Raw genomic sequence first — 12,977 nt, forward strand, 5'->3', positions numbered from 1 at the left:
ATCCTTCAATAAAAAATAATGTGTTTCAAAAAATTAAATTATCAATAAATTTCTAAAAATACTAAAACTAACATACACATTGACTAAGAAACAAATCAAAATTACATAAATAATAGTTTAAAAGCTGGAAACATAGAAGCTTAAAAGCAAAAACTTTAAGAAGCAAAGTTCCAATTTATTGAGAGGGAGAAAATTATTTAAGTGCTGGAGAGGAGCAAATGAGCTAGAGCAAACACAGGATTTCATCTGAATTAGGCGTGCAAAAAAGAGAAAAGCCAAGCAACGAACTCGAGGTGATTTTTTTTTTCTTTTTTGTTTCGAAAATGTTTCGGGGTAGAAACGTTTTACGGGTTTCTAACCCTCAAAACATTTTATCTTGTTTCCCTGATGTGGCATGTGCTATATACCATTTGTATCATGTATGCCACGCATAATATGGCATGTGCTATATATCATGTGTATCATGTATGCCATGCTATAACATGGCATGTGCTATATATTGTTTGTATGCCACACATAATATGCCATGTGTATCCCTACTCCATTAACCAGGAACAGACCCAAAATCGTTGCTTGACAAGATCAAGTCCACAAACCATCAGCACATCTTTCGACTCTGCCTCTCATGCCCACCATCATGGTGACACCTCCATTCGGCCTCCTCTGACAGCTTCTAGCCAGTGATTATTCACATGCACAAGAGATTCAACAGGTCATGATCTCTCACCGATGGGACCACCATACTGGTCATTGGGAGCACCGATGTTCCAACGTTTGCCTCGGATTACCTTGTCTTCCTCCTTTAGAGGAGCTGCTTTTAAGAATATTTAGTTGATTAGTTGATTGTTGTGCATATGACCTTGCACACCAATTCTGTTCCAGAAATTGATTTGTTGAGAGACAAAAGATGCATGGAGGAAACTTTCAAATCAAGTTTTGAGAGGAATGTTTGAGCACCTCGATTTGCGGGGTGACTTTTGCATTCTACAACACTCAATGATTAATTGATAACCTCAATCAAGGCTCGGCCCAGCTTCTTTCTTTCAGATTTCTCAACTCTTCTACATTGGACACCTTCTTAAGCACGCCCACATCAAAATAAATGCTTGACATTAGCATATACCCAGCAGTATCTTTGTGATTCTTTTTTATGACATGAGCAAAGCATTTTCTTCCTAGCTGTATATTACCATGTGTCTTGCAATGACTGAGTAAAGAATTCCATGCAAGAATTTGAGGTCCAAAAGATGGCATGGTCTGGAGCAAGTCTACTGCCTCATTCAAGTGTCCTGCACGGCCAAGCAAATCTGCAACACAGTGATAGTGTTCCGCTCTTGGACTCGCACTCTTATTGTCTGTTAACATACTGAAATATTGACGTCCTTTCTCAGCTATGCCTAACTGACTGCATGCAGATAAAACACATACAAATGTCACTTTATCTGGATTCAACCCTTTGTGTTGCATGTCTTCAAAATATTGCAACGCCAACTTATAGAAACCATAATATGCATATCCTGCAATCATCGCATTCCACGCAACCAAATCATGCTTTGCCCATTTGTCAAATACTTTGTTTGCATCGTGGAAGCTGCCACATTTAAGATACAAGTCAATCAGTGTGCTGCCTACAAACTTGTCCGAGTCGAATCCACTTTCAATAATGAAAGAGTGAATGAGTTTGCCATGACCAATGGCTGTAATGGTAGTGCATGCTCTTAAAATACTCACACACGTAACACCATCTGGCTTGATACCCTCCTGGTGCATCAACAGAAAGAGTTGAAGAGCCTCCTGACTGTACCCAGTTTGGGCATACCCTGCAAGCATAGCATTCCAAGTCACCACATTTAGCTTTGGCGTACTCTCAAACACACTCCTAGCATCCCTTATGCTTGCATAGTTGGCATACATATGAATGAGGGAATTGCAAACAGACACATCTAGATGCAGCCCACTTCCGGCAACAAGGAAATGAATCAATTTCCCAAGTCTGATGGAGGTTTCACTGGAGCAAGCTTTAAGAATGCTGAGAAAAGTGACACCATCAGGCTCCACGCCTTGCTGTTCCATTTGCTGATAAAGTGACAGAGTTTCTTGACCGTGCCCATGTTCAGCATATGCAGCAATGATTGTATTCCATGATACCAAGTTTTTTTTCAACGATTTGTCAAACTCCTGGCGTGAGCTTTTGAGACTCCCACATTTTGCATACATGCCAATGAGGGCATTGCGAACAACTATGTCCACCTTGCAACCACTTTCATTCATAAAAACATGAATCAGCTTGCCCTGATGAAGTCCTGCTATGCTCGCGCATGCTTTCAAGATCCCAATGAATGTGACATTGTCCGGTTGCATGCCCTCCTGTTGCATTGAATTAAAAAGTTGAAAAGCTTCCTGATGGCAACCGTGCTGGGAATATCCAGTGATCAAAGCATTCCATGTCACTACATTTCGCTTTGATAAGTTGCTGAATAGCGTGTGTGCAATTTCAAGGCTCCCACATTTAGCATACATGTCAATGAGGGCACAACAAACAAACATTTCGCATAAAAGGCCAGACTCAATAGCATATGTATGCATTACCTTACCTTGATTCAGAGCTTCTACACATGAGCAAGCTTTAAGAATGCTCACAAAGGTGACACTGTCAGGTTGCATACCTTCCTGTTGCAGATGCTGAAAAAGCCTGAAGGCCTCATGCCCATGCTTATCCTGAGCATATCCTGTGAGGATAGCATTCCAGGTTACCAAGTTTTTATCTGGCAATTGCTCAAACACTCTCCTTGCATCTACCAAGTTCCCACACTTGACGTACATATTGATGAGAGTGCTACCAACGAAGTTATCGAATGCAAATCCACTCTCTTTGATGTGCATATGAATCTTGTTGCCCTCATTTTCTGCTGCTGTGCTTGCACATGCCTTGAGAACAGCAACAAAAACGTGCTCATCAGGCTTAATCCCTGATTGCTGCATCCGATGGTACAATTCAATAGCATGCTCAGAGTATCCATGCATGGCATGAGCTGAGATTGCCGCACTCCATGTATACACAGTTGGTTCAGGGAGTTCCTGAAAAACTTGATTTGCTTCCCACAAACTTCCACATACAGAAAACATGCGAATCAAGTGACTAGACAAAAAAGCATTTCCACAAAGACCGCACCTCTTTACGAGGTCATGCACTTCTGTTCCTGCTGCCAAATCTTTTTTGTCAATGGACAACTGCAGAAGACGATAGAGGAGATCAACTGAAAGTGTAATACCTTGCTGATACAAAACATCCGCTGTCCACAGTGCTTCCAAAAGCCACCCAGACTCACAAAATCTTCTTAAACCTTCAAAATGTTTGTACTGTAAGCAATCCTTGCTTACCTTTACCATAAAATAGACAAAAAATGAATCAACAATACCATTAAAGGGGCAATCTTTCTGAAAGTTGGAGTTAAACAGAGGCTACATTCACAAAAAAAAGAGGCCATGTAGGCCTTTTACAGAGGAAATATAAAATGAAGCAGGTTTTAAAGAGATAAAAAGAACTTACACCATCCTTTACCTTCCTTTGTGCTTTGACTGCCGTCTTTGTGCCAAAGAACGCCCTTGGGAAGAATCATTAGCCAGCTTGCTTAAAAATTCCAGAGTTTCTTCTGCAATACTTGGTCAGCGCATCGCAAACCACAAAGATACGCTTCTTATCCTCTTTTCTTGCATGAATACCTATTTGCATCAGCTTTAAGATAAAAACAACACCCAAGGATTAGACCAATTCCTTTTTCAACCATTTAGTTGCAATTAAACAAGGAGTTCAAAGTGTCTTTCAACAGAACCACTCTTATCCTTTCTCATTTTTTCCTCTCTAAGAATTATGTTCATTTAATCAGGTATTAACTTGTTTGTTGCCATCTATGACTTGAGGTCCAACAAAAAGATGGAAAAATGAGGTTTCTAGGTCATGGCACCTGGTTATCATTTTGAGCATGCATGCTCCGGGCTATCAATGCCCTACATTATATATAGCTTGCTGTCTCATTGAATACGGCCACATGATTACAGGCTTGTTTTGAGACTTTCCTCTACTACTTGCTGCTCCAAGGTAAGTCTTGGACATCAAAGGAAAAAGGTTGCACTTCCTCAACAATAAGGCTCTTTGGAAGAGAGAATATAGACAGCCCTAATCTACTAAATGTGTTTGATACTCTTGTGGATTACAGTCAAGGCTCTTTGGGAGAGAATATAAACAGCAGAGGACTCGAATACCTAACCTACTAAATTTGTTCAATAACTCTTGCAGACACAATCGTCCTTTTAATCCACAAAACACATGAAGACAGCAAGAAACTCACAGAGCACTTGCACAACCACAAACACTACAACAGCACTGGGTCCTAATGGTCAAGTAAAAACAGCAAATGTTTTACCTTAGAAATCGTTATGAAAGTGGATGCTTTTATTTTTCTCTATTAAAGGATCCTCCCCCAAAGCCCCCACTCCCCCCCCCACACATGGGGTCTGCACCTCCTCCGGTTTGGTGTAACATGCACTTGCTATCATAGATGAGAAGACTCCACAGATTTTTCATTGCCCAACTTACCAACGTTCAAACCCGAACATGAATTTGAACCAAAGAGCCGAGGTAGATCTCTCCAAATCACGAGAGGAGGATGAGGTTAGCCTACTGCAATCTAGGTCAATAGGGTGTAGTCCTGTCATGCCAATGGAACAAGTCTATATAACCCTCTTTGCAAGATGTAATGGTTGTACAAGCCAGACCGGACACTTATGCGTCGTAGAGTTGCGTCCATAGCACACGGTGCTAGTTTAGTGATCTAGAAGAGGGCTTCTGTGCATGATTTCATTGTCACAATTTGCGACTAATCTCTTAAATATACCCTAATCTTGATTATTAGTGAAGAGACACTATTCAAAGGTCGGGTCCTATCGCAAGGGTTATTATGAAGAGGCATGTCTTATCTAAAGGATATGACCCTTTGCCCTAAAGACACACCTGTTCACTCAAAAGATATAACTCTTTGATCAAGAGCCACACACCTGCATTCGGGATGTGACTCTTCATTTGTATCTTTTTGGGTCCTATTTAAGAATGGCCCTAATCTCAATGCAACAACACTCACCTTTCCGCTCAAGTCTCTTATGTTCTATCTTGTCTTTAAAATCAGTATTAATCTCTAATCATGTTTAATTATATAGGAAACCCTTACAATGGTATCGATTCAATTCTTTTCAAAAGCCTCACCGACAAGATGGGCCGTCTTCTAACCACCCATGGCGCAAGCAAATCGGATCAACCATAAGGATCAGATTGTGAATATGACTCTGGTTGCAAAAAATCAACCAACAATAGGCATGATTCCCAAACCTCGTTACAGGGACAGCAGAAACCTAGATTGTGCACCATTTGTTCAAGCAATTATCGATGTTTCAATTGTCCCAAACAACCCAATAACTAGCACAATTCCAACATGAACCCCCTACTCCAAAAGAAAGATCTGAGGATTCTTCCAAAGGCAAACGTGCCACGGTGCAACCTCTTCGCGCACAAGCTACAGCTATTACTTCCATGGTTCATGAACAATCTGCCACGCCACACCAAAAGATGGATATAATCAGTTTATTGATGCAGAACATTGCTCAAGTGTTTCAACTCCTTTTTTATGTAGTGTCATGTATATATATTTTTTTGGTGGCATGGAATGATGGATGATTGGATCATGGATCATGGACAGTGGACCATGGTCTATGAATCATGATCATTTGACATTGATGATGGATTCTCAAAGAGCAAACTGGGCTTCCAAGGGGCTCGTCGTGGAACATACCCAGTACCTTTCCAATAATTATTTTTGTTTCCTGTTTCAAGAAGAAGGTATGGCACTCAATGCTCTAGGTGCAGGACAATGGGTCCTGAGAAATTCCCCTTTGTCCCTATTTCGTTGGACAGCTAACTTCTCTCCTGTTGTTCCCAAACCTATCCTTCGCCCTGTCAAGGTAGAACTAACCAACCTACCTCTACATTTACACCCATTAATCAAGCTCCTGCTTGAACCAATCGGAAGACTATTGGGAGTGAGATCAAATGTTGACCTAAACCCACGTTGGCACCCTCAAGCTCTAGTAGAAATAGACATAAGTAAGATCTCCCCAGTTCCTTTATCTATTAATGAAGGAATGGGTTTCATCTTAAACCAACCATTGTTCTTCAAAAACATCCCGAATACCTGCTTTCACTGTGGAGAAAAAGACCATTTTATTAGGAATTGTCCCATTAAATCCCCCCCCCCCAACCACCAGCCCCCCAGACTAAACTTAAAGAAGACAATCAGGGATTTCAATTTGTTGGGAGGAGAGGCAAAGGCCAAGGGCATCCACAAGGCTCTAGAAACAAGCCAAGAAGGAGAAATTACAAGAAGTTATCCTCTACCTCTTTCTCCGAATCACTTTCTTGGAATTGTGTACTTGGTACCTCTTCATCATCCTCCTCACTTGAGGAGTCTTTGATTGTCTAGGTAGGATCAAAAATGTCAACAAAGAGTGGGGAGAACCTTCTCTAATTTCTCCTTCTTGGCTGGTTTCTAGAGCCTTGTGGACACCCTTGGCCTTTGTCTTTCCTCCCAACAAATTGAAATCCCTGACTGTCCTCTTTAAGTTCAACCTGAGGGGCTGGTGGTTGAGGAGGAGGGGGAATTTAATGGGACAATCCTGATAAAATGGTCTTCTGCTCCACATTGGAAGCAGGTAGTCCGGATGTTTTTGAAGACCAATGGTTGGTCTATGTCACCATTTGGTCCATCTCCATTTCTGGAGCCACTTCTATGGCATGTGAAAGGGTCAGACATCTGGTGTCACATGGACGAGAACCAGTTTTGTGCCACCCATGTGGGACCCGTATTGTGCCATATGGACAAGAGCATGTTTGCTACCACACATGTATGTCTAGGATCTCGTCTTACCCATGGGATTGTCACTCCATGGTAGGACTGATATCTGTGCCGAGCTTTGTCTATGGGATTGTCACTCCATAGGAAGGCCCGTGCCAGGACTTGTGTTTTGCCTACGGGACTGTCACTCCATAGAAAAACCAGGACCTGACATTTCTGTCACGCCAGGTTTGTGCCCGACAAGAAATCCTTGTACAAGTTTCATGAAAGGAAGATTTCGTCCAGTTCATGTGCACATACATTCATGTTTACAAGCACAAACTTGTTTTCACATGACTTGTTTTCGTGTGTTTGCCTGCTATGACGTGCCAGTACACTGGACGAGGACGCCCCCAATGTACCGTGGGTGTGTTGTCTGCTGACAAGTTCGTGTGGCGTGTGAACAGGTGGTAAATATTGCCCTTTTCGGCCTTTTCAAATGTAAAATCCATAAAGTAATGTAAACCTTAATGTTTATAAGGTTGGGTGTTCACACATTTAAAATATTGGCCGGACACTTTCTAGTGTGGGTGCCCAAGAGTTAACCTTTGATTAAGGTTTAATAATATTTAAATTAAGGACTGCATGGGAAACATTTCCTCCCCACACATGGATGGTAAGTGGGGGGGGTGGTTGATGGAAGGAGGCGACTGTTGTATGGAGAGGGGGAGAGTGGTTTTCTGAACCCGCCTCCTCCAACCCACCTAGCTGCTGCCCTAAATCCATTTCCTCCAACCCGCCTGCTGATCTGTGCCTGTTGGAGTACACACCTAGTGCTGGACTACCCGCCTGTCTGCTGGAGTACCCGCCTGCTGCTGCTGCCTTGTACCCGCCTACAAGTACCTGCTGCTGCTGCTGCCTTGTACCCACCTACAGGTACCTGTACCCTACACCCGCCTACAGGCACTTGCTGCTGCTGCTCTGTACCCGCCCTTGTACCTTCTGGTTGCAGCTCCTGTATCTACCTTGTACCCGACTTCTGTACCTGCTGGCTACCATACTTGTACCTATTGTTTGCACCGACCGGGATTACATTAAAAGGGGGGAACAGACTCCTCACTTTACAACCAAATTGAATCTTTGTCAGGTACTTGTTTCTGTATTTTCAAATTCAGATAGTATTAAAATTAAATGTTGTTTTTACAAGTCTTGTGTAGGCAAGCATCACCCTCCCTTCACCACGGAAGGCCACCGGGATGGTGATTTTCCCCGTGATTACCCTGGCCGCACCCTCACATTTAGAGGAGCCAGTGAAGGTCATTGGGATATGAGGAAAACTGGGAGCAAAGCTTACTGTGGAGCATCAGGTATCACTCCCTCCGCGGTGTTTCACCCTACCAAGCGTTAGTACGGGCGTGCTTGTTGGTGCACGGTCCCGGAAGACCAGTGAGCGACGGGTGTTCACCCAATGAAGGTGGAAGACTGCCTGTGATTTGGCGTACTGCAACAACCGATTATTCATCGACAAAAATCTTGTTTTTCAATTGTATTCACTCCATGTTATGGAGAAATCTAACCTTGGGACCCGTGAACACTTGTACATATAAATACTCCAAGAAATACAAACTTTATTGAGGGGGAGAGGGGGGGGAGGGAGGGGCGGCCCTTTCCAGCCCCAGTGATGGTGTCAAGTGTTCTTTGTCATTTTGAGTTTTAATGTTGCTAATAATGTCCATTGTTTGTATTAGTTAAGTGATCTAAAAAATGTATATTTTATCTTCCGATTTGTAGGCCTCCTGTAGGGAGCGGTTACATTGGTATCAGAGCCCGGTTGTCTCTCTTTCTCAAGAGGAGACACGGTGTTTTGAGATCGAAAGCAAACACAGACACTTGACTCAATGGACAGCTAAGTCAACCCTTTGGAAGTGCCAAATTCAAGAGGTCAATCAAGTGCCTCTCGCGATTCCGATGCATTGCATGGAAGGCACAAGCCTCTTGAGAGAGTTTATAACAGTGCTTTGATGGGACACCCATCCTGTGGAAAAGAGCCTATGCATGAGGATGAGCCCAATGAATTGAGGACTGAATTGGAGCACATGAAGAAGCTTTTGCAGGCAAAGGAGTAAGAGCTGAAATTTTTGCATGAAGATCCCCATGTACAAAGTGTCATTGAAGCAAGGAAAACTGATGCTATGGTGGATATAACCTTTGAGTCTATGGCTCGTGAAGTGTACAAGAAGCCAAGGGAGTTAGCAATCTCCTATCTCATCCGAAAGGGTGATCTCAAAGAAGGAGAGCATAGGGAGTTAATGTTCAAGAATCCACCTCGTTTGAAGCATGGAGACCCAGGAAACAAATATGTGCATGTTGGAACTAATGGGCGACATGATGGCCTTGTGGATTCAAAGCATGTTATGATGTTTATCATGGAGAGAGTGGTCAGCATGCAAGCCGAAAGACTTTGCCCATTGAGTTGTCTCGTGGTGAGACATTACATCATTTGGGGAGGTCACATGCATCTAGGCCACATATTCATAATGCACATGCCACCGTGCCTCGTGAAACATCTTCGGTTGCCCATGAAACCCATGCAGAGAGAGCTGCCCTATTGGATAGGGAAAAGAGAGAGGGAAGAACATGAATCACATCCCAAAAAGCTCAAGGAGTTTAAGGCAGGAGACAAGTTCGTGAAGTTTGATGTCTTTCATGGAGAGTATGATGCCTCCAAAGTGCTTGCTTTCGTGGCTCAGTTTGACATTGCTTTTAGTGATGAGGACTTCACTGAGAAGTCGAAAATTCGTCATGCAAGCATTTTTTTGAAGGGGACAGCTGCCCATTGGTGGATCACTGAAAAGACCACCAAAGATCCCATTTGTACTTGGAAAGAGTTGAAGGACAGATTTTATGCCCAATTTTTGCCTCCAAATGCGGAGCAAACTCTCACACAAAGTAGGATAGACTTGACCAAAAAGACAATGAGAGTGTGCAACAATATGTCAACAAATTTTGGAAAGTCTTGCTTGAGGTTACTCCCTTTATGCAACTCTCCGAAGATGAAAAGAAAAGAAAGTTTCGCTCCGGGTTGCAACCAGCTTATCTTTCGGGCATCGAATTGCACCCGAAACACACCCTTCAGCAGCTCATAGCATCTGCTCTTGCTACGAAGCAATTGGTGCTTAAAATTAAGCACGATCAAGGAGGTTCTAAGGGCAAAGAGAGGGATGTCCCAAACCTGCAAAAAGGTGGACAGCCACCTAAAAAGAACTTTCGAGAAGCCCAAAAGGGAGGTAAAGCTGAAAATACTCCATCCAAGGACATTGGACCAAAGAAGAACAAGTTTGGCCTGACTCCCGAGCAAAGGGAGCAGTATGCAAAAGAGGGGAAATGCTTTTCTTGTGGTAGTAAAGACCACATGTTTAGGCAATGCCCTACCCGCAAGCAAAAGCAAAAGGACAAGCCACCCAAGGCAAATGTGCATGCCATTCCTGATGATGTAGAGGGTAACACTAAGCATGATGGCAAAGAGAGGATGGTATGCAAAGCTTAGGAGCAAATCAAGGATCAGCCTGCCTTGTTTATGGTTGATGATTGTGCAATAGATAACTTCATCTCTACACAAATGGAAGCCGCCTTGGGCATAGAGATGGGGACATGGGACCCCAGATTGAGACAGAGGCTACTTTTGTTGGCAAAGAGGTGCAGGTGACTCCTCTTATTGGGTAGTTGCGCATACATATACAAGGTTATTTGGATCATGAGCCTTTCTTGATTACTCCACTGAATCTTTGCTCCCGACATCGCCTTCATGACTTCTCAAGGTGGGAGCTATACCCTTCCTTTCATTCCTTTTTTGATCCTTTGTTTTCGTTGTTGTTTCTTTTGAATGTATAAAGTTTTTGGGACTGGTGTTTAAAGTATATCTCTTTTGATTGCTGATTCATGGACTGAAAAACAAATGAAAACGTATTTTATGTTTCACGCCGTGAGAAGAACCCCAAACTGTTTCACGCCGTGAAGAACCCCAAACTGTTTCACGACGTGAACCATTTTATTGTTTCACGCTGTGAAAAAGTACAAGAAGTTCACGCTGTGAAACAGTAAAAATGTGAAATTAATCACAAACTAACACATGGATTGATCATTTAACGTAGCCGCCTTGTCTGACGGCTACACTATAAAAGCGATTGTTCTCTTAATTTCGTCATTTTCACTTGTGATTATGCATTCTCTTTCATTGATTCCTTGCACAAACCAACAGGATCACTTTTATGCATAAAGGCCGCATGCATGTCATTGATGCTGGCAAAGAAGGGGATTCCATCCCAGTTGTTTCTCACATCCAAATTAATAAGGCAATGAAAAAGAGTCTTTCCACGTACTTGGTTTTTGTTCTTGATAAAATTGAACAAAGTAATGTGAATGTGGATGTATGGACTCAAGAAAGGCTGAATTTTCTTAATGCATATAAAGATTGTTTTACCGATGCATTGCCAGGAGAACTAGCTCCTGAGAGACCCGAGAATCATCGCATAGATCTTGTGCCAAGTAGTTCCCCACCTAACAAACCCGCATATCGTGTGAGTGCCCCACAACAAGAGAAGATCATGAAGCAGGTTAATGAGGTTTTGGAGAAGGGTTTGGTTCAGCCAAGCTCCTCACCCTTTTGTTCTCCTGTGCTTCTTGTGCAAAAGAAGGATGGATCCTTCCGCATGTGTGTGGATTATCAAGCTCTAAACAAGCTCACAATCAAGAACCAGTTTCCAATCCCACGCATAGATGACATCTTGGATAAGCTTGATGGCTCGGCTTGTTTCAGCTGTATAGACTTAAAGAGTGGCTATCACTAGATTCGTGTGGTATCCCAGGATGTCCATAAAACCGCATTCAAGACAGCTTTTGGATTGTATGAGTTTTTGGTGATGCCTTTTGGCCTTACCAATGCCCCGGTAACATTCAACCATATGATGGACAGGATATTTCGACCAAGTGTATTCTTTGATGATATCTTGGAATGAGGAGGAGCATAAGACTCATTTGGCTACAGTGTTTGAAGAGTTGCGAAAGCATAAACTCTTCATAAATGCTAAGAAAAGTGAGTTCCTCCTCTCAAAGATACACTATTTGGGACATATTGTATCCAAAGAGGGTGTAAGAATGGATCATGCTAAGATTGAAACCATTCGGAATCGGCCAGAGTTGCAAAATGTACATCAAGTGCGTAGCTTTCTTGGGTTATGTTCATACTATAGGCGATTCATAAAGCATTTCGCTAAGATTGCCTCACCATTGCATGATCTTACAAAGAAGAAAGCCACCTTCCAATGGACTTCGAATGAGCAAGATGCCTTCTTGCAACTCAAAAATGCCATCATTTGTGGGCCCGTGTTGATTGTTCCCGACTTGCAAAAGCCATTCACGGTGGAATGTGATGCATGTGGGAATTGTATAAGAGCTGTCCTAAATCAAGAGGGTCATGCAGTTGCTTATGAGAGCCGTCGATTGCATGATGCCGAGATCTATATGGACATTTACGAAAAAGAGCTCTTGGCTATAATTCATGCGCATTATCTTCTTGGGGCTGAATTTGTAGTCAAGACAGATCACCAAAGCTTGAGGTACTTTCTATCTCAAACAAAGCTCTTGGAGAAGTAAATGAGAATGGCAAACTTTCTTTCCATGTTCCATTTTCAGATTGTACATACTCCAAGAAAGAAGAATGTAGTGGCAGATGCTTTGTCCAGGAAGCCTTATATTGCTGCAGTTTCAGTGGCCTCTCATGGGGACTTATCTGCCATGCATGATTTGTATCATTTGGATGCTGATTTTTCCCATATATGGACTGATTTGATGGCTGGTCACTCGCATGCCTCTTATGTGATCAAAGAGGGTTATCTTATGAAGGATAATTGCCTATGTGTAGGGAAGGATATGCGTCCAAAGGTTATGGAGGAATGTCACGCTCCATCTTATGTTGGTCATAGAGGTATTTTACCTACGACACATATGATAGAAAGATATTTCTTTTGGCCAAGCATATGTAAAGACATTGAGGCTTATGTACACGCATGTATTACTTGCCAAAAGGTGAAATTTGAT

The 12,977-nt window shown here is 42.6% G+C and overlaps 1 protein-coding gene across 11 annotated transcripts in view; it reads right to left on the bottom strand.

Annotated features, from left to right (window-relative positions):
- Positions 1 to 224: 224 nt before the first annotated feature.
- Positions 225 to 12,977, bottom strand: part of LOC147616028 (pentatricopeptide repeat-containing protein At3g02330, mitochondrial-like) — a 53,327-nt gene continuing 40,574 nt past the window's right edge. For 3 of the 11 annotated variants that reach the window (XM_086778671.1, XM_086778670.1, XM_086778672.1), the window contains 2 exons: positions 3,563 to 3,736; positions 225 to 3,344 (listed from right to left, as the gene is read on the bottom strand). In XM_086778671.1, coding sequence (XP_086634797.1) covers positions 1,018 to 3,344; positions 3,563 to 3,620 — 2,385 coding nt within the window. In that variant the 5' untranslated portion in view covers positions 3,621 to 3,736 and the 3' untranslated portion in view covers positions 225 to 1,017. Of the gene's footprint in view, positions 3,382 to 3,562; positions 3,737 to 4,424; positions 6,152 to 12,977 lie in introns of those variants that run through there. The other 8 variants (XM_086778679.1, XM_086778677.1, XM_086778680.1 and 5 more) reach the window with 8 other exon arrangements.

This window comes from Cibotium barometz, chromosome 39 (assembly GCF_041138505.1).
Source record: "Cibotium barometz isolate CiBa-2024 chromosome 39, ASM4113850v1, whole genome shotgun sequence".
NCBI classification, from domain to species: Eukaryota; Viridiplantae; Streptophyta; class Polypodiopsida; order Cyatheales; family Cibotiaceae; genus Cibotium; species Cibotium barometz.